This window comes from Sciurus vulgaris, assembly GCF_902686455.1.
Source record: "Sciurus vulgaris genome assembly, chromosome: 3".
Lineage (NCBI taxonomy): Eukaryota > Metazoa > Chordata > Mammalia > Rodentia > Sciuridae > Sciurus > Sciurus vulgaris.
Genome location: NC_136463.1, coordinates 11,332,365 through 11,354,332, shown reverse-complemented (window position 1 = coordinate 11,354,332; position 21,968 = coordinate 11,332,365). Strand labels below are relative to the sequence as shown.

The following is a 21,968-nucleotide window of genomic DNA, read 5'->3' as shown; positions in this document are numbered from 1 at the left end:
TTTAGAAAAGTATAATGAAGTAATGATAATTTTAAAAATCAGAAACAACTGCAAAACCAACACAATAATATCTCACACCTATAGCAATGATTATGTGTTGGGCAGTGTTTTATGAACTTGGTAAATATTAAATCATCTGCTTCTCTAGGCAGAAATGCTATTTCTGTGTTCGACTCATGTTATGGACAGAGAACCTACAGAACAGGGATGTTAACAGTCTCAAGTCTAGGTGTTTGGCTCTAGAAACTCCAGATTGCACTGCTCTGCTATATTTTCCTCTGATATTAGTTGAATAAAGAGTTCAGTACTGATATTTAGGATTTTAGCACGGAAGGAACGCTAACTCCTAATGAGTCACAATGTGCACGACCCGCCTCTCTCCCTAGCTCCACTGTGATTTTACTTCCTTCTCCCTATAAACATCAGCTCCATGCCCTGCCAATTAATTACTCCCAAGATCTTGCACGAACCTTGTCTGCTCTTGGAATTACTCAACCTTCAACTTTAAGATCAAACTACCCAGCCCCTATCCACAACCCTATTCTGCCCTCTTATGTCCTCAGAGACACTACCTGTTCTTTAGCCTCAAAGGAGCTCCTGATCCTTGACTTCTTGCCCTTTCCTTCCCGGCCCAGCTGGAATTCCACTTCTCTCTGGCAGTGCTGTCTTTCCCAGCCCCCTCTTGTCAGTGGGCTCAGTGGCTGTCTCCATTGTCACAATTGCCCAGCAACCTAAACCTGACTGGGGGTTCTTCTTCACTCAGAGAAACAGTCACATTCAGCCTCCTCCTGGTAAACATTGTACCAAGGGTAACTTATTGCATTCAGAGGAATAAAGGGAAAAGTTAGAAAATCTGAGGGTTTTAATAAAGACGCATTGGAGAGGCCCACTTTTCCCGAGCGTCTCCACGGACAGTCTCGTGCTACAGCCGACTCACCAGAATGCTGAATCCCGCAGGCCCATCATGGCCATCAATCTCTTCATCTTCTTCCTCTCCCTTGTGACATTGATAGACGCGTAGTAAATGAACGGGGAGAAGGAGATGATGCAGAAGAAAATGAAAAAATCAGTTATAACTCCTTCTTGACTGATGAAGGGCTGTATCTTCATGAATTTTCCAGTAACTGACATCAGCTCCTCCATCGCCGAACGATTTGTAGTGGTCTGAAGAAAGATGATAAAAATTAACATTTCCACCCTGAGTGATGTTTCATCTTCCTTTTCGTCTTTGCTGTTTCTTTTCCTAGAAATGTGCCATCCTGTCAGGATCTGATGCTAGCCTACAGTTCCACATCCGTGTCCAGCACTGGCCCACTGGGATTCTGGAGTCCAGGCATTCCAGGTTCCCAGAAGCCTTAGAATTCACTGTTTGACTATTTCCCCACATAATGTCACTTCATGGCTTGTTTGCAATGCCTTTTCTGACCTTATATTTCACAAACCCCTCACCTCAAACTTCAAATGTAACTGCCAATTTCAGTAAGAGCCCTTCCACAGCATTCTCGGCTGGGAAATTTGTTTATTTACAAGGACTTGTTTATACGTCCATGAGAACCTACTTCTGTTCTATTGATTTCCTTATTATATCCTAACGACGTGTATCAACTTTAGTAAACTTTGTGGTAACGCGCTACAAAGGATTAAATCAAAGAACAGGGCTAGCCATTTATATTTTCTTCCATGAACTTCTAGTGCCTCTAGTATCATCCCTTTGCAGGGAAAATAAGTTTTCATGGAACAGTTTGTACTCACTTCTATAATAGCAGCATTAATGGCAGCTTGAAGAGCCACGAAACCTCCGTTCCAGAATATTGAGATGTAACAGTCAACATCATCTTCCAACATGTCAAAACAATGAGCTTCGTGAATAAAAAAGAAAAGAAACGATCATTAGGATTATGTCGATCCTGATCACAGGAAATGGACTTGACATGGCCCATTATTCAAATGGGACTTATTTTGACTCAAAAACATATGAAAACACAAGGGATAGCTGACCTACGGAATGTTCCGCCTGGGATCAACACCCTTGTAGTCAGCTTCCTCAGACCGCCTTTTGTGCTTCTCTGTCAATCAAGAATTTTGTGGAACTCCTTTCTGCTTTTGTATTGTGCAAACAATATTTTTTTTTACTATCAGTTTTCGACAGCTTTTCACCTCTGTGACCAAAAGACCTGACAAGAATAAAGCTTGACACTCATGGTTTCAGAGCTCTGATGGCTGACTCCATAGCTCTGGGCCTGAGGTGAGGCAGAACATCGTGGCAGAAGGGCATGGTAGAAGAAAGCAGCCAGGAAACAGGGAGTTCTACTCACCAGGGACAAAACATATACCCCAAAGGCATGCTCCCGGTGGTCTACCTCTCACCCACACCCTTCCTGCCTACAGTGACCAACAAGTTAATCCATTCAAGCAGAGCAATGCACCAATTAGGTTAATGCTGTCATCACCCAATCATTTCACTTCTAAATTTTTTTGCATTTTCAAACACTTGAGCTTTTTGGGGACACCTCATATCTAAACCACACAATATTCTTCAAAACAGCAGGATCTAGTATGCATTGAAAAACACTGGACTACCGCTCATTCCAACATTAGGTACAGCACAAATATAATGGACGGCCGAATGGAAGTTTGAATAAGTGAACCCACTATGCTTAAATCATTTCAATCAGAATGTCTTTCGAAGAGAAAGGTTTATTTAGAAAAAAAAAAAAAAAGGAGATCTACCAGTCCACTGATATTAACATATTTAATGTAGCTTTAACTATATTTCGTATGTTGAATATACTTACAATATATTTAATGAAGTCATAGTAAGGTGATATTCTTTAATAAGATTAATTAAAATTAAATATAGGAACTAAATGCATATTGTATCAGGATTTTAAATATTTAAAAATTATTTTGAAATAGTTCAGATTTACAAATATTATAAAAATAGACACATATGTACCTACTGCCAAACTTTAAAAATAAATTATTACAAATACAGTTGAACTTCCCTGTGGACTGTCTAAATGTTCTTTCCAGAGCACCAAGCCTTTAGCTAGCTAACAATGTTTCTGAACTTCATTTTTATGTATGTCTTTAAGCATTTTACTGTGTACCCCTAAACTATATAAGTAATTTTTTAAACACAAACTCTATTTAATCCATAGATCTCATTATATTCATCATTCTGTACTTTGCTTCAACTGTGATATTTTATGACTTTGAAATCTGCATAAATAGCCCTATTTCTTTCTTCTTTTTATTATGAAATCCCACTGCAGCAATGTGAACCAATCTATGTATTTATTTATTCTCCTGTTGATGATATTTGTGTTCGTCCTTTTTTTCTTTTTACTGTTACTCCCAACCCCCATTTAAAAAAAAAGTCTCTCTTGCTGTGGATATCCTTATAGATATCTTCTTATGAATCTGTGTGTATCAGTCAGGACAGTCTATGATATATGATATGCTACAGTAACAAATGACCTCTCAATCTCAACTTATCACCACAAAAGCTTATTTCTTACTCAGGTTACAAGTTCAGCAAGGCTGTTTTATAGGAGGTTGGGGTATATTCCATTCCACATTCAACTAAGGATCTCCAAATGAAATGAGTTTCCTGCACTATTACATGTTACTTATTCTGTTTTCAGAAGCAGGTGAAGAAAGATGAGGAATTCACACTTGGTTTTAAATGCCTTGGGAGAACAGGTAACCGGTCTTTAACATAAGGATGCGAGTTTTACTAAAAATATTTTTATGATGATGGGTTGTGTGTTATTCACATCTTGAACTTTAAAAATAAAATTTCTCAATTTTTGCAGAATTTGGAAAATCGTATGATATTGGATATGTATTCTCTTTGCTACATATCCTAGTCAATTCTTTGTAGTATTTGCTAATTTTTGCCAATCTAATGAATGTGAAATGAAGTCACAAGTGGTTTCAAAATACAGTTCTCTGATTGCTAATGCAGGCAAGAATATCTCCATGTGCTTATTATCAATCTGTGCTTCATGTTTTATGAAATACCTGCTATGTCTTTTGATAATGTCCTATTTTGAAGTATTTTTCTTATTTATTCAAAAAAATCTTTATATATCCTAGAATTCATCTTTTGCTAGTATTATTTCTTATCAAACTATTTCTTCAACTTAAATTTCTCACTATCTACATGGTGTTTTTAGATAATGAGAATTCCTTGATTTTGATCTACGTGAATTTATCAATCTTTTATTTTATAGTTTAAATGTTTTTTATTTTGCAAGAAATCCCTTCCTACCCAATAGTTATAAAGGTATTCTCCTATAATGACTTCCGAAAGTTTTACAGGACTCTTCTCATTCCAATTTTTTACCTAGAATTGGTTGTTCTGTATGAGATAATTTTATTTTGTTCTTTATGGAGAGACGTTTTCCCTGCAGTTCCCAGTAGTAATCGACAATGTCCTCTCAGTCATATATAAGTTTCCACGTTTATGTGAGAATTTGGGGGGGATTCTCTCTTCTCTGTCATTGGCCTATTCACCTGTGGCAGTAACATAATCTTAATTTCTTATTTTTGTTTTTAAAACTAAGTAGTTTGGATACTTGGTTGAGATAGAAAAAAAATCTATTATTCCTCTGATTGGAATCACAATATGTTCATGAAGCAAGTGAGGCAGCATCTACATCTTAGTAAGCAGAATTGTAAAAGTGATGCCCCACCATGACTGTCACCCTGATTTAATACCCTGTCCTCCAAGTGTAGGGGAAAGAAACCCTGAACATGATGCTAGAGCGCCCCATGATTTTATGAAGAGGTACAATCTGCCAGAGGAAACCATCCCCTGAGGGCGCCTAATCTAATCACATGAGCTCTTTTAAAAAGCAGCGAATTTCTAAGTTGCAGCAGAGGGGAAGTCGAAGTTCTGACGCAAGGAAGAGACTCGTGGGGCTGTGGCTGACTTTGAGGACGGAGGAGTGTTGGACAAGAACCAGACAGGGTCCCCACGAGTCCAGAGGGTGACCCCACTGACAGTCAGCAGAGACATAGCCTCAGTCCTGCAGCTGCAAGGAGCCGAATTCCCTCAAGCACGTCAACAGGCTTGGAAGCAGATTCTCCTGCAGGGCCTCCCGAGATCCTGGTGGTCGTGGGCCTCACTTCCTCCCTGTGAGATTCCGAGCAGAGAGGCCGCTGAGCGCCTCCACTTCTCCATGCACGACCGTGAGCTCACTGTAAGCTGCCAGGATTGTGATCATGGGTGAGCCGTGGGACACTAACTGGACAAAAGTCCCTAGGATGGTCTTTTAAAATAAACTTTTATACTTTCTCCGTAAGGGTGACCTTAGCTTTCCTACAAAATTTATTTCTTTTCTCCAGGAGAACATTTTAGTTGCCATTGCTTATTATTTAGTTAATTAGTTAGTGGTATCTTTTTGAAAAAAATCATAGGTTCCAACTAGTTCTTGTTCATATTTTATACAATTTGTATTTCTTCAATCTTTTAGACTTATATTTTCATTTTTATAATTCCACTGGGATATGGATACACACACACACACACACACACACACACATATATATATTTAGCTTGGAGAATTCTCTGGACTCTCATGGTGCCTTGTTTTTATACACCAAATGGTAAATATATAGTGATCATATATTGAATATGTTAGTGTACCCAAAAATGAATGCACTTTTTAAAATGTGTGGAATGACATGGACATCACCACAATAGACAAGGATGCTCTAACTTGACATACTGGCATCTATTCCTATGAATGGCTCAGACACAAATGAGATGGTGATCAGTGGAATCACATGACTGGAAAGTTACCTGAATGGTCCCTGAGTTCCTTCCTTACCGGGATTCTGTTTCCCAATAAGAATTTCAGATGATACCAGTATGTGTTTGTAAAGATGACTCTTACTATCTCATCATGATAATCTGCTGCTAATTCTTTAATGCTTTCTTCATCTGCTAGTCCCATGACTTCTTTACCTGCCATTAAGAGAAGAGGATGTTATTAGTAAATCACCAGGAGGCTCATCTTCGAGGTATCATGTTCAATGGCTTTTACTGGAGTTCTTTATGAAAACAAAATGAAATCATATACTGACTTTGGGTAAGTCATGAAATCTAAAATGTTGGGGGAAGATTTTTCTCAAGTTCCATTTAGATATCATCAGAATGAATACATAAAATTTAGTTATTTTTCTTCCACATGTTGTGAATATTGAGCCAATTTCAATAGCATCACATATCATACTATACCAGTTAAATGGTTTGTAGAAGAATTAGTATTCTAATGAATCTAGGGAGATCCAAGATGGCGGACTAGAGGGAGGCTGCATTCCTTGTGGCTCCATAACTCCGGTTTCAAGCAGAGGATATCTGTTTCTTGGTGAGGCCCTTTTTGCTGCTTATCGCTCCCCTGTTGTTTACCCCATTTGTCTACTGCGATCACCTGCAGTCTGCCAGCATATCGATGCCTTTTTTGAGTGCAGATTGCTCACTGTCAGGTGCCTATCATCCACCATTTGCCTGCCTCTTGCCTGTCCATTGACTGCCTTTCACCTACCCATCACCCACCATCCAAAGTTCACCTCCCGATTGTCCGACAGCTGCCAGCAGACTGACGGCAGACCGCCAGTGGAGCGCCAGCTGCCTGCTGTTGCCTGGAAGTTCACTGTCACAGTACCTGCAGGTTTGGTTACACGTGGCTGCCGCCATTTTGAAACAACAGCCAGGCCCCATAGGACCCCTGGCCAGACTGACTGAGCCCCATCTCCAAGATCTCTCAGCCCAACCCATCACTCCCTGCCTCTGGGGCCCTCACATCGACTGACTGCTCCCTGCCGCCAGGACCCCCAGATCAACTGACTGCGTCCTATCACCAGGACCCAAGACTGACTTATTGCACCCAGCCTCCAGGATTCTGCAACCACATCAAACACACCCACCCTCCAGGACCCCTGCCTGACCAACCACACCCTGCCTCCAGGACCTCCAGCTGACCACATCCACACCCTGAGCTGCAGCTCTCCATTTGCCAACACATTTGGAAGCCAGAGCGGCCACCTTGGATAATCCTGGAAGCCATAGCTCCGATCTTTAGGTGGGGCAAATCCCATCCTGAGACGCCTGCTGGAGGCTTGAAGCTCATTGTCAGGTACCTCTCACGCACCAGGCTACTGAAGACTGGGAGGTTTCATTACTATATGACTGTTATAGTGTAGATTTTATTTCGTCTCCTTACTGAACAATTTTAAGTTTTTATTTATTTTTTTTTTTTTGCCTCTCTTTTCCTTTTGTTTACCTGTTCCCTCAGAATCTCTTTCTCCCTTTTTGCATGCTAACATCCAATTTCTTTTATTACACTCTCACCCTTTCTATTATCTAGAACTTCTGTATATTCTTTTCTTATCCCATTAACAGCTACATTCTACATCCCTCTGCATCCTCTTTGTCCTCCGTTAGAAACGGCAGACCTTTTTGCAAATCTGTTTGTTATCCTGAAGATAATAGTTGAACTCATTCTGTTTACTATGACAATTTTGTTATTGTCCTCATAGGGGCTATTTGGTCTAGAATTGCATAGTGACTGAATTGGGCACTGCTAATATCGATCTCCCCTTAAAGAAAAGGTTTTGGAAACCTATAGGGCCACTATAAGCCTACAGGGGGAAATCTGCAATACCCCAGATCTGCACTGCTAGAGGGGAAGATACACGAACGACATGAAAAAACAAGGGAAGAAAATGATCCAAACAAATCTAGATTCTATAGTAATAGAATCCAATGACAGTATGGTAGAAGAAATGTCAGGAAAGGACTTCAGATTATACATGAATAAGATGATTCGTGAAGCAAAGGATGAGTTAATAGAGCAAATGCAGGCAATGAATGATAATACCAATAAGCAGTTGAAAGAGCAACTGCAGGAAGCAAAAGATCATTTCAACAAAGAGATAGAGATTCTCAAAAAACAAACAAACAGAAATCCTTGAAATGAAGGAAACAATAAACCATATAAAAAACTCAATGGAAAGCATCACCAACAGACTAGACCACTTGGAAGACAGAACCTCAGACAATGAAGACAAAATATTTAATCTTGAAAATAAAGTCGCCCAAACAGAGAAGATGGTAAGAAATCATGAACAGAATCTCCAAGAACTATGGGACATCATGAAAAGACCAAATTCAAGAATTATTGGGATTGAGGAAGGCACAGAGACACAAACCAAAGGAATGAACAACCTATTCAATGAAATAATATCAGAAAATTTCCCCAAACTGAAGAATGCAATGGAAAATCAAATAAATCTAAAATTGCATATAGATATACAATTAGGCACTTTCTGATACTCTGATACTGGAAATAACTATAGTTATTTTCCTGTACAAATTCTGACAGTAAGGATAAGAAGCTCAAAAAAAAAAAAAAGAAAGAAAGAAATTTTTCAAAATATGTGGAGTACCTATGTTGACATAACTTAAAAGAATCCCATTTTCCAGAGCTCATGTTCAGTGCTATCTAGATGTCTCATTGAGACTAAGAGAATAGAAAGGAATACAAGAAAAGTCCTGAGTCGGGTGGAAGTGTCAAAGATGGAGGTGGAAGCAGCATGCATTTTGACAGAATCGATTTATTCTGAAAATCTCTTCCTTAAATCTGTATGATGAGTAAGTCACTGTTTTTATTCAATTTCCATATTTATAAGCTGAACTTAATGAGATCTAGTATTATTTCAGAATATTAATGGGATACAGAATCATAAAATACAGAATAATATTATTATAGCAAGATAACATTTGATTAGTACAGAATAAAGTCTTTGTAAAAATTCAGCACATGACTGTTTCTAATGAATATTGTCAGCATCATTGCACGTGTGTTTGAATCAGTGTTGTGAGAAGCACGACTTCACCAGACTGAGGCCCTCGGGAAGATGCCTATGAAACAGGATGTGAAGGCAAACCCTTCTCTGCCCAGGCTGGGAGGTGGACTCACGGTGCAGAGTTGAGGTCAGTGTACCCTCCTGAATCAGCAGTGGATGCAGTGTTGGCAGGTGAGGGGCATGAAGCAGACATGCAGACCCAGGTGTTAGCAGTGGTGTAATGGTGGGTGAGGTTGATGGAAAGCAAGTTTGGGAGGCTTCATGTCCACCTGGCCTGGTAGTGTGCAGTGAAGCACAGGCAGCAAAGAAGAGCCCATAGCAGCCTGGCAACCGAGGCCACAGAGACTCCAGATAACCAACGCCTCAACACACCCTACGGAGAGGCTGGACTTCTGGATAGTGACTCCAGTGAACCGGTCTGAATTCAAGCCCAACATTAATGGTTGCCTGGGCTGCACAGAGGTTGACAAAAAAAGAAAGAGAGTTGATATAAACTTCCTGAGACTGGGAGGAGCAAGATCCATAGGTTTCCCTTGCAGTTATGCCCTTTGTGAGGATTATGGTGCAGAAAATTAACACCCAGTACCGTCCAAGTCATGTTTTTGTTTAGTTCTCTTAAACTCATGTATAATTCACATACCACAAAATTCAGCCTTGGGACTGAACAGATCCATGCTTTTTATTGTAATCACAAAGTTCTGCAATTCCTAAGTCACTTTGAAGTTACAACTCAACTCTTAGTTACAGGGTACATGGATTCCCCTTTGATTTATGCATTTCTATTTGTAAAGAACACATGTCATTTTTATCTGCCGACATCCAATACTCCTCATAAAAACACACTCAGATTCATTTGGGATACCACCCTTCCTTTGCTCACATACTAACTTGGATGGGGTGTTCACGGTGAGCTGGGAACCCAACCCATAGGTAATGACCATACTGTATTCTCCTATCCAAAGGGAATAGACCTTGGTGGACTGATACAAAACTAAATGCACAGTTACCCATTTGTTCCAATGGATACAATTCCTGAATTTATTGTGAACTATAGGGATAGATCTGTGCTTCTTTCATTGTAACTGTGTATCCAGTTGAGCTTAAATCTAGATCTGCAAACCGACTCTGCCTCTGTGAAGGAAGAGCCAAGCTTGAATGAAGCCAGCACCTGAGATGACGGCCTCAACGGTGGAAGATATTTCATCCTCTGCTGGCCATAACCCCCTGGCCAGCCCTGCATTTAATCCTGTGCTTCTTTAAGTTAAACACGACTTTCCCTGAAAGACAGGTCAAGCTGGAATTCTCTCTCTCTCAATGGAAATATGCATGGAAAATACAATGCTATTAATCTTACTTTGTATCTGATGATAATGAATTCAGAGAAGCCAAGGACTTGCCAGAGGTACTACAGCCACAGAGTCACAGAACAACCCTTCATTGTCAGTGTCCCTACTCTCTAAGTTCAGTTTTGTGGCCTCTGTGCTACTCTGCTTCTCTAATCTCAGAAAAGTGTTCCAGAAATTATCTTGACAGTAATCATTCTCTTTTTTACCATTGGTAAGGATTTTAACCCTGAAGGGTGAAAAGCTGAAATGCAGAATACTCAACAGAATATTTAAATATAGTAAAATATCTTTTGCATGTTAGATGAGAATCAAATGCTTATAATGAAATCCAAGAAAAGATGAATTTTTTTTTTTTTTTTTTTTTTTTTGGTGGTGCTGGGGATTGAACCCAGGGCCAAGGCAAGCACTCTACCAACTGAGCTATATCCCCAGCCCCAGATGAATTGTTCTTTATCTATAATAACAAGCAAACACTAGGGCAGTGATCTCCTTCTGATAAGAATCTTTCTTCCACAGATCCATACCAATGAGTCCCTAAGTCCTCCTGCTCTTTAAGGAACACCAATTTATATTGCCTGCTTTGCCAAGCCTCTAGAGACCAGCAGGTTTCTTTTGGAGAGATTTTGTCCTCTCAATGGCAATCTCTTGCTAGGCAAGCAACATATTTCAATTTTGAGTTAGATTTTGAGTAGTGGCCTCTTAATTCCATCAAAGGGGAAGTATATCCAATTTCCCACTCTAGGACTTTTGATAATGGACACAAGTTTATCAACTGAAACGTACATTAAATGCATGCATCTGCTTGGATGCAGACATCAGACATTCCTTGTGGGTTGCTAGAAAACTTACCTGTCATGAAGGAGGTAGTAGCTACTTTACTCATTATCTGTTGGGTTACATTGGTGACAGGTGAGTATGCGATTGTAAATTTGGATCCACTAAATGAATCTACCCGTCCCAGGTCCACGGGAGGCAGTGAAGAGAAGTCCTGAATTTGATGGCCATTAGGATACAGGTACAAACAAAGTAGGAGGAACAATGCATTCATCCATTCCTGCACGACCCAGGGCAAAGGAGAGAGAAAATGATGATTTCGAATTATTCATCCACAGTCCTTTGTCATAGAATTTGTCCCTTTGTTCATTTTTTCAAATTTCAACCTATCTTGCAATATGCACCATTTAAAATGTGTAGAGAACAAACAGTAATTTCAACGGACTAGTAATAGTAATTCAAATGTATTGAGCATCAGTACCCATGCTAAAGTATTGATCGTGAGAAATGAAATGTAACAGAACAAGGTTACTGTCATCTAGCATTACCTTGGTAACCCACTCATTGATGTGTTTGATTCTGCTGAAAGTCTGGGCATTGAAGAGAAATCTCCAGAGCATTGCTCATTTGGTAACGCTCTAGGGATTACCTGCCAAGTGTCAGACATTGGAAATTCAACAGAATGCTAACGAGGAACGCTGTTTTGGTAATTAGTTATAAATCCTGGTCACTTGCAAACTCCCAATAAGAAATCGCCATATTTCCCAAATGCATAATTTTAGAAAGATTTCACAATGGATATACAGTAGAAATCCCATTTAATTGAAAATGCTACCTTATTATATCTAACTGATTTTAAAAGATACCAAAGTTTAACCAGGCTTTTTGGTACATGGTCCGATTATAGAGTAATGCTAATTTTCTTCTTGGCACTTAATACATTTCCAAACTTTCTACTACTTCTGAAGAGAATGAATTATTTTTTAAAAAGGAAAGAGATTCTAAAGTTACCTGTGGGTTGATTTGTTTGCTTTGTCTTTAGAACCTCACTACCTATGAATGAGTGGGGATACTAGTAAAAGGAGGCATCATTGACTTTTAAAATATTTATTGAATTCTCAGTTCTGACAAGGCTTTATGCTTTTAAGTCCTCAATTTACAGGTCTATGCCAACTTAAAGGCCTTCAAAGAGATGCATAGTCTGAGAAACAGATTCTTCTGCTATATAAAGGATTTTCATTTTATTTTTGGTAGGGGGAGATGTATTTAAAATAAAAAGCATAAATACCTCTCAGGTAATGTACATTTTCCTATCATAAATACAAAGTAGCACAGATACTGGATCATACCATTAAGGACTCTCTCTTCATTCTCCATTTTTTAAGAATGTTCTTATGTAACAAGGCCCAAGTTTGTTGACACACGCTTATCTCTCTCTTACTCATGCTGCCCTGTTTATGAGAAAGAAGGGGAGAAAATATGTAAATATAAAGTTCTTAAGAGAACTAATAACCTGCAAACATAAAAGAGCGCCTGATAACTCCAGTATCCCACAGGAGTGCTTAGAATCTGGGTGTTTATGAGTTAGCCTATTATTACTCCCGGGCCACCTTGCCTGGCTTCCAGACTCTGCTCCATCATTGATTTGTGATGTACTCTGCCAGTCAACCCTTTGCAGTCTGCCCTATGAAAATGAGTATGGCTCCTTGAATTATCACTCTTGCTAGCTGGCATGATGTTCAGTTTTGTCCTTAGAGGACTTGCCTTAGTCTGTTTTCTGTTGCTGTAACAAAATACTCCAGGCTGGGTATTTTGCAAAGAGGTTTATTTGGCTCACAATTCTGATGGCCAGAGGGTCCAAACAGCACGGTCCTGGTATGCTGGGAATGGTCCCCTGGTTGCGTCACAGTATGGTGGAAGAATGGAACGGGGAACCAGCTATATCCTGAAGGGGCCAAGCACATGAGCTGGTCTTGCTTTACAACTTGCTCTCCTGAGAACCAGCTCACTCTTCAAGACCTGCATTAATTAGTCCCTTCCAAAAACAATGTCCCCAGTAACCTAATGACCTCCCACTAGGGTACACCATTTTAGCTCTACCACACTGGGGACTTGGTATCCTGCATATGAACTTATCGGGAACACACTACTTCCTGGAAACTTCCTGTCCTCATTCCCAAGCAAAGGTAAGTTGTTGTGGAGGTTTGCTGTGGGGCCCCTACGTGGATTCAAAGCAGAGTTAGGCTACCTCTGAAGGAGGTAAAAGGCCTCCCTGTAGATACAGGTGGGAATGGCTGGTAAACAGGGAAAGGGAAATGCTGAGACAGACCCACCCACAGCCTCCGTCCTTAGCACCGTTTTAAGACAGAGGCTGGAGCAAGACATCTACAATGGCCCAACCACATCTGCACTCAATGAGCAAAAAGTCACAGGGGTTTACTGATGGGATGGAGGTGAGGGAATGGAGAGGGACAGCCTTCGAGGCTCAGGTACACAGAGCCAGAGAACGCTGAGGTAGAACAGTGACAGAAACAAGAATCTGTAACTCCCAGACCCATACTAAGCACAAGTGTATGTGTGTCACTCTGAAGAGTGTGTAGGGTGTCTCCTTATTTGAATTTGTATCATCTTGCTTGTCACAGAGATTTTTCATGTTCAATGTCTATTTAGATTTCTTCTGTAAATAGTTTTTTCTGTACTTAGGTTTTTTTTTTTTTTTTTGGTCAGATATTTCTGTAGGCATTCATTATTATTCCAGGTGCTTATTTGTGGCTCATGTATTAGCTTTGTCGATCTAGAATCAGTTTCTATTTCATCATATGCAAATTTTAATTTCATTTTAGTCAAATTTAACAACTGGTTTCTTTGATTCTGTATTTCTTGTGTTTGTCCTGTTTAGAAAGTGCTTCCTTTTTTGGAAGTTTTAAATATACATTCTTTCAGTTTCTAATAGTTTCAAATAGTTTCTCATTATACTTACCTCTTTTAATCCATCTAAGTTTATTTTTGTAGGAGATGTAAGACAGTGACCTACAAAGTTGTTATTGATTCTTTTTTTTTTTTCCTTTGCATTTATCAGGCAAGTTGTCCAGACACCAAATACTTGATGGTTTCTCCTTTCTTAATTCATTTGTTATGTTTGCCCTCTCAAATACCAGATATATATGTACATGTGTACATATACAATATATTTATACAAGTACATGCATATGCATTTTAAAGTATTCTACTCTTTCGATTAATCTCTTTGTGTATTTCTTACAGTTTAGTAACTAGAGCTTCATAATAAGCCTTCTCAAGTACTAGGAAAGGTCTTTATCCTTTCTCTTCAAAATCGTCTTCACAATGCTGGGACCTCACCATTTGTGGTAGACACCATGGGTTCTTTTATTTAAATTAAATTTTTTTTTTTTTTTTTTTTTACAGTCTGCATTTGGATCCATTGTCCACAAATGGGGCACATCATTTCTTTTCTATGATTGTGCACAATGTAGATTCATACCTTTTGTGTCATCATACATGTACATAGGATAATGATGTCTATCTCATTCCACCATTTTTCACACCCCCTCCCTCTCATTTCTCTCTACATGATCTAAAGTTCCTCCATTCTTCTCTCAACCCCATTCCCCTCACCCCCATTATATATCATCATCCACTTAACAGGGAAAACATTCGACCTTTGGTTTTTGGGATTGGCTTATTTCACTTAGCATGATCTTCTCTAATTCCGTCCATTTATCTGCAAATGCCATAATTTTATTCTTCTTTATGGCTGAATAATATTCCATTGTGTATATATACCACCGTTTCTTTATTATTTGAGATCATGGGTTCTTTACCAAAATTTATTTCTTTTCTTTCTGAGCCCAAAGTCACACTCCATTCACAATGACCCTGTTTTTCTAGCCAATGGAATGTAAACATAAGAAACATGTATCAGATCTGGGACATCTTAGGAATTAGGTGTGTCTCTCTGTGACCTTTCCTCCATCCACCAGCTACATGCCTTAGGAGACAAAGGGGCCAATCAATGAATGGAACCCTGCTTTCCTAGACCATTATTGGAGAAAAACCAACTGCTGGCTGGAAGTATATGTCTTACATGGTTTAGTCAGCAAGAAATCATGTTCCACTGGATTTGAGCCATTACAAGATTTTTGGCTAGAGTTATCCTCATGGCATAACATACATTAACCAGTACAATTTTCTATATAAATGTTAGAAACATTTTGGCAAATTTCTGAATAAATGAATAGTGATCTAATTGTGGTTGCATTTAATTTATTCATTCATTCAGGGAGAATTAATATTTTTTGGTATTACATTTTCTCCTACATGGAAATTATTTCTTTTCAGTTACTATTTTATATCCTCTAGTCATGGTACATTTTTTTTTTTTTTTAGTCTCTATAAAAGACTCATTGAATTCTTTTATCAGAATTACAAAATCTATAGCTCGCGACTGTTGTGGGGCACAACTTAAGAACAGACGGATCACCACTGAGAAGTGCAAATTTGAGAGTCTTTGTTGGCCGGCTGGCTGAATGTGTTGGGTTGTCATGTTTGACTCCATGGAAATGCTACAGGCCAGGCTACGTGGGCAATGACCAAACAGACTCCATTTTACCCTGAGACTCCATGTCATGTAGGAAATGCTTCTCCCGTGGGAACAACCCACCTCTGTACCCATCAACAGTTGCTTGGCATAGCAAGCGTGGCAACATAATGTAAAATTGTTCTCTTTTTGATTCCTATTTCTTAGACAATGTACTTTGTCAACAGCAATTATCTAGATGTTAGTACCCATTCTAAGATCGTTTTGACCCACTTTGCCATCTGCTTATGAGTTTAGATCTCATGATGTTAGCTTGTAGTTTTGAATCACAGCAACAGACACTTATGATTGATATACTGACTTATGGAGAAAAATCGTTGAGACCCTGTGGTCGGGGCTGTCCTCCCAATAACCATTTCTGGAGCATTGCGTGAGACAGACAGCCCGCCGGCTAATCAAGACTTCTCAGCGTGATGGGTCTGTTCTTAAATTGTGCCCCACAACAGTGATTAGCATTTCGGTGTGTTACTTATGTTAAGTACTAGTTTAAAGAATTGCTACTGATTCTATATATTAATCTTATGTCTTAAAACACCAGTGAATTCTCTAGTATGGCATTTTAAAGTCTCCTGTATTCTTTTTATTTTCTTTTTATTGGTTCTTTTTCATTATTCATAACATTAGGATTCATTGTGACATAATTATAAAAGCATGAAATATAATTTGTTCTAATTTAGGTCCTAGTATTCCCCTGTCCCTCCCCTCCTCCTCTCTCCCCTGTTCCCCCTCTCTACTGTACTGATCTTTCTTCTATTTACATATTTCCTGGGATATTCATATATGTCCATAGGAAAGTGAGGTCAGATTCATTCCACTGTCTTTCCCTATCCCTTCCCTCCTCCCTTCTATTCATTCCCCTTGGACTACTTCACTGATCATTCTTTAATTTTTTTTATCCATCCCCCTTATTTATTTAGTTTCTGCATATCAGAGAAAACACTGGACTTTTGACTTTTGGGGACTGGCTTATTTTGCTTAGCATGATAGTCTCCTGTATTCTAATACGGTCATTGACATCATCTTAAAATAAGCTTTTAATCTCTTTCTCCATTTCTTGTCCTCATTCTGAGCAGGGGTGTTGGGGTCCAGCTGGTGTCCTTATCATTCTGATTTAAGGGCAGATCCATGAAAGTTTTACCACATCTCTGCTGCGGTTGGTAAATGGTCTTATTAGGATGAGGAAGGTTGACTGATGTTCTACCGTAAACCAACTGCATTTTGCGTTTTATACTTTGCATTTTGGAAACTATTCTCCTTTTATAATTATACTTAATATAATCTTCTAATGTGTACATTGGGTGGGTCTGTTCTCTCATGTTTTCCAGAAAATATTATAATTTTTCCCAATGTGTCTTTTACCACTGAACAGAACTTGCCAGTGTTTTACTTGGAATTGTTCGTGGTCCTCAGTTATGATGAACTATGACTTTCCGCCACCGCCCTTATGTGATTTTAGCCTCCTTATGTCAGCATGGCTCTGGGGCCATTTCTCTGTTTCTCAGTTCCCTAGTGCAGGGTGATCTTATCCTTGAAGGCTAGTAACTTACTGATAAAACCTTATAAGTCTGCTGTCTTTGGGCTGAGGATAGGCTAGATTCTTATTGTTGTTAATGAACAGAGATTTAATTAATTAATGACAGTTTATTTGGGTTTTCCATTTCACCTTGATGAAATTTTGGCCATCTTTACTGCAAAAGATATATCTATATATTTCTACTGCAAAAGCTTTTACACTGAATAGCATAAAGACATAATTGAAAATATCTCTAAATGGTTTTTTAAAATCTTATATTTATGTGTATTTATGTTTTCCTCTATTTTTAACCTTCTTTCGATTTTTTATTGATTACCCTGTCAGAATTCTGAATTCCTTAATGATCCTTAGAAAACCATCTCAGCGCTACTGCTTGATCATGTTATTATTTTTTTCTACTTTGTTAATTTCTTACCTAATGGTGGTTTTATTGGTACTATTTTAAGGATGTTTGCTCCGCACCGTGGCAAAGAACATGGCCTGCGTAGCTGGGGGCGTGGTCACTCCAGGGCCTTTGATTGATTGCATCCTGGCCCCCTTTCTGCACCCCTGCCCACGTCCACACCCTTTGTCGGTCAACTTTGGAGTTGCTCCCACATAGTAGACTATTAGTCTGACCAACGGAAGGTGGGGTGAGGCCTTGAGTGACATGCTCGCTCCCTCCTGGAGATCACTGCTTCCAGGGCAGACCTGGGCAGGCACCGAAAGCCAGTCTGAATCCTCTAGTCCTTCAGTGGAGGCAGTCAGCAGCCCCCACAGACATGACCGAGTCTCTTCACCCTCACCGGCCTCCCCAGGCGCTGTGGTGTGAATGCTTGCACACACTCGTATGCTATTTGTTGTTGTTTTTTTTTTTAATCTCTGAAACATACATGTAGCAACAGATGTAAGTTACTTAGAATTGTCTTTTTAGCTCCCACAACATTGGAGCTTCTTTGTTTTTAGTGACTTTTCACTTTTTAACAACTTTGATAAGAGAAATGACTCTTCTGGAAGATATCCTTAACATCTTTGAAATTCCTTAAGACTTCCTTGATAATGCAGCCTACTGTACTAGTTGGAAGGTTTCCAGGTGTGCTCACTTGTTAAATGTTTTGTAGGCGTCTGTTCACTCTTTTTAATTGTGCGCCGCTTCACATCTTCACCATCCTTTCAAATGTTAGATTTACTTGGTCGATTACTTCAGGGTTGGGTTTCATGTTAATTTTCCACTTTAATGATGGGTTTGGCAATTTCTTATTGTATCTTTGTTTAGCATGTGCCTTAAGGCTACGTGGTTGGGTGCAAACGGCAGCTCCTGTCCCAATGGCAGGTTGTTTCTCTTTCTGATAACATGGAGTCACTACTTTCTTTAGCTTAACATTTGTATGATAAATCATTAATAATTTCTCAACCCTTGGCTGAATTTTTAAATATTTGAATAAGCATGAAAAATTCATAACTGCTTTTATGTTTAGAAATCTAAACCAATAACTGTATCTGAGGAAGTGCATTATGTCACGCATGGACTTTTGTTTTGAATGATCATGCATTGTGTTTTATTTTTGGATCAAACCTATGTTTTCTTTGCTCTCAGTTTTGTCTATCTTCTTACCTTATTGTCTATAGTCTTATTGATTCTTTTTAAATTGGTAAAAATTTCTTCTTTTTCCACCTGTTTCTCTCCTGTCCCAAAGATATGACAGGTAGAGTTCTTTAATGGTTGCTCTAAAATTTTGGAGTTTCTCAGGGAATGATACCTTATTTTAGAAGAGCTTACCATTTTTATTATCTCTATCTTCTTACAAATATGGTATAGGTATTTCAACTTGCCACTGAGTTCCAACTTGATCATCCTAGTCATTCTTAAATAGAAATGTGTTCAATTTTTAAAGTACATATACAGTGAAATTATTTTTTACCAACAATATTGAGTGACATATTTGGGACTATGCTTAAGGTAGATAGTAGACATTTCACCCGAATTGGGCTTGGGTTGGCCTCTGCTGGTTTAAAAATCCACCACCCTTTGTCCTGTGTAGGGTTATTTTACTATGAAGCTGCTTCATAGTAAAATTTACCTATGGCCTGCATCCTCTAGGGTTTACAACAGCAATAAACCAGAGCTTTTTTTCTCTAATAGAAGCAGCGAATCAGTTTTATAATATTCAACATTGAGTAAAGAACATGTAGGTGTGTGTGTGTGCGTGTGTGTGTGTGTGCATATGTGATTTAGTGGGGAAATTTATACATATGTTTTATTGCAGCAGGGATACAAAATTCCTCTGAGGCTAATACTACTGCCTCCTCTTTCTACAGCCCCAATCGACCAGGATGACACAAATATGATTTTCTGGGTCTCCCCTGAAAATCATGGAATGCAAGTGCTTTTGTAAGGTCTTTCCTGGTGGAGGAATGAGGATGTCTGAGCTGCATTATAGAAAGTAAAGAGATTCTGGAATGCTTGCCAGTTTTCTAGGAAGCATGCTAGGAATGTGACTTGAAGGACAGGTCAGGACTTTTGACCACAGAGCCAGCAGCCCCATGGTGAAGAGGTCAGTTGACTCTTAAGTCCCGACTTCTGAAGCAAGTGGTCTCCTCCCTCTCTGCAGACCCCATGTGGGTCAGGAGTGGACACCACATGGCTGCTGTGAACTCATCCACAGTGCTGAGGAGTGGGTAGGAGCCCACCGGAAGCCCTCGTCCCAGCCATGGGGACAGGATTACACACAGGGTGCTGCTGTTCCCTAGTCAAAGCTGGGGTGAGGGGGTCCAGGGGCCAGTTCCAGTGGGAGGCCCATTGACCAAGGCGGGATCGGAGGGTATTGACAGAGGGAAAAAAAACACAGGTTGTTCACCGAGGCTGGAAGCAAGTCTAGCACACGAGGAAAGAGGCCAGAAAGCCCTTGGGAAAAGAGGAGGGAAAGAAAATTTCAAGAATGAAATGGCAGTAGGTCAGGCGAGGGTGCTGAGCTCCCCTCCGGCGTTCTTAGTGCAGAGAATTCAGGATGGGACTGACAAGGGGTAGGATGGCCCAGATGGTGATCTCCTGGCTGTGGAATCAGCCACAGCCCAGAGCAGCATGGAAACTTCAATCTCTTTCCACCCCTTCGCTTTTCCATTGTAAATTAGTATTGCAACTTTATTTCTCCCCAACTGTCCTATATTCTACAGTTTGTAAAAAGACTGATAACATGAATTCCTTAATATGCATATGGCAAATAGTTTCCAACTGGAATGACAGACTTATCTTTTGATGCTGTTTTAAAATTCAAAACAAAATGATTACCCTAGAGAAGCATGCATCATCTGTTTACCACAAACCACGTGCATTCAAAACAATGTCGTGATAAGGAAAAGCTATACCTATTTCACATTTCGATTCAACTCATGATATTCAAAGATTCTGGAAAACTCAGATTTCAAAAATTCTTACAGCCTGAGATTGAGAGAAAGAGATGATAAGAAGATTTCTGTAAATGTTCTTGGTAAACAGTCTCAAAGTCAGAAAAACACGATTATAGTGCAATAGACGTGTGAAAAACTATAACTTCAAAAACAACTCAGACTTACAAGTCAGTTCTGAACATTTTAAGTTCTTCATAATCAACTTGTTAGCCAATCTCAGCTTATTCCTGCTCTCAGTTTCTAGTTTAAAATAATACCACAGATGCCTACTTTTAAAACCCTCATATTTTAATTCAATTGTTTTACCTATCTAATATTAAGCTCCAGATATCAAAACACTTCAAAATAGCCCATTCATTTTCAAAATAATTTCTCAACAGATGTTTAACATTCAGTTCATAAAACCTTATTATTTTTTGAAGGGAAAAAGAAAAAAAAAAGAAAAAGAAAATCCCCCAAGACCTAAACACAAACAAGAAACCACAAAATAAAATAGAAAACAAAAAAACAAGATGAACTTACTTTTGGGAAATTTGAAGCAAGGAATCTAGAAACACAGTTTATCCACCGGTGACTAACTGAAAGAAACAATGCACATTTTTTTTTTTTTCCCCCCCCTGGGTCTCTAGCACTTCTCTAGAATTTGCTTTAACTGTTTGACTTCTGTAAAAAGGTCCCCGTGAAGACCGCTTTCAGAAGGGAGGTAATGATGTCAGAGTCGGCCTTGCCAAACACCAGGCCCACGTGATCACGCTCTGGGCTGTTAGTCTTTTCATTGATATTCAGCCAGTTCCTGCTGGGCAGTGGCATTTATGCGTGGCTGCGGTATCATATTATAAAGTGCATTCGGAAAGAGGAAACTCAATATTCCTAAGCTTTTAATATTCGTAAGCTTTTTTCTGTTATGCCTAAGATGATTGGGGCTAACATCAAGGTTTAAAGCACTCTCTTTAAACCAGTGGAAAAGAAACAGCTTAGTCCCAGAAAAGCTCTTGCTCAGGACTCTGACAGTCTCTCTTGGATAATCAAGATCTGCGGTCCCCTCCCAACGCCCCCCCCCCCCTTTCCCAGTTTTATTTTCATTCAGTTCAGACTCTTCTTATTTCCCTTGAGACTTATCCTCTGACCCCTGGGTTATTTACCAGTGTGTTGTTTAATTTCCAAATATCTGGGGTTTTTTTCTTGCTTTCTTTTGGTTTTTGATTTCTAGTTTGATTGTTATGATCAGAAAAAGCTAAAATTTTCAAGACTTATTTTTTTAACCAGAGGATCATCTTTCTGAGTGAATACTTCAAATGCACTTGAAAAAAATGTGTATTTTGATGTTGTTTCATTTGGCAGACAGCATAATCGTTAGGCCACATCCAACACTGGTGAGACTGAGAGTTGTGAAGATTTTCAAGTCCAAAGCCTGTACATTTAGCAGTTT

At 39.2% G+C, this 21,968-nt stretch overlaps 1 protein-coding gene across 1 annotated transcript in view; it reads right to left on the bottom strand.

The window, feature by feature from the left end:
- The window catches only part of ABCA8 (ATP binding cassette subfamily A member 8), a 74,284-nt gene extending 53,167 nt beyond the window's left edge, over positions 1 to 21,117 (bottom strand). The window contains exons 1-6 of the mRNA XM_079130244.1: positions 21,062 to 21,117; positions 12,350 to 12,451; positions 11,076 to 11,280; positions 5,813 to 5,977; positions 1,753 to 1,859; positions 938 to 1,164 (exon numbers count right to left, since the gene is read on the bottom strand). Coding sequence (XP_078986370.1) covers positions 938 to 1,164; positions 1,753 to 1,859; positions 5,813 to 5,977; positions 11,076 to 11,280; positions 12,350 to 12,445 — 800 coding nt within the window. The 5' untranslated portion in view covers positions 12,446 to 12,451; positions 21,062 to 21,117. The remainder of the gene's footprint in view (positions 1 to 937; positions 1,165 to 1,752; positions 1,860 to 5,812; positions 5,978 to 11,075; positions 11,281 to 12,349; positions 12,452 to 21,061) is intronic.
- Positions 21,118 to 21,968: the final 851 nt, after the last annotated feature.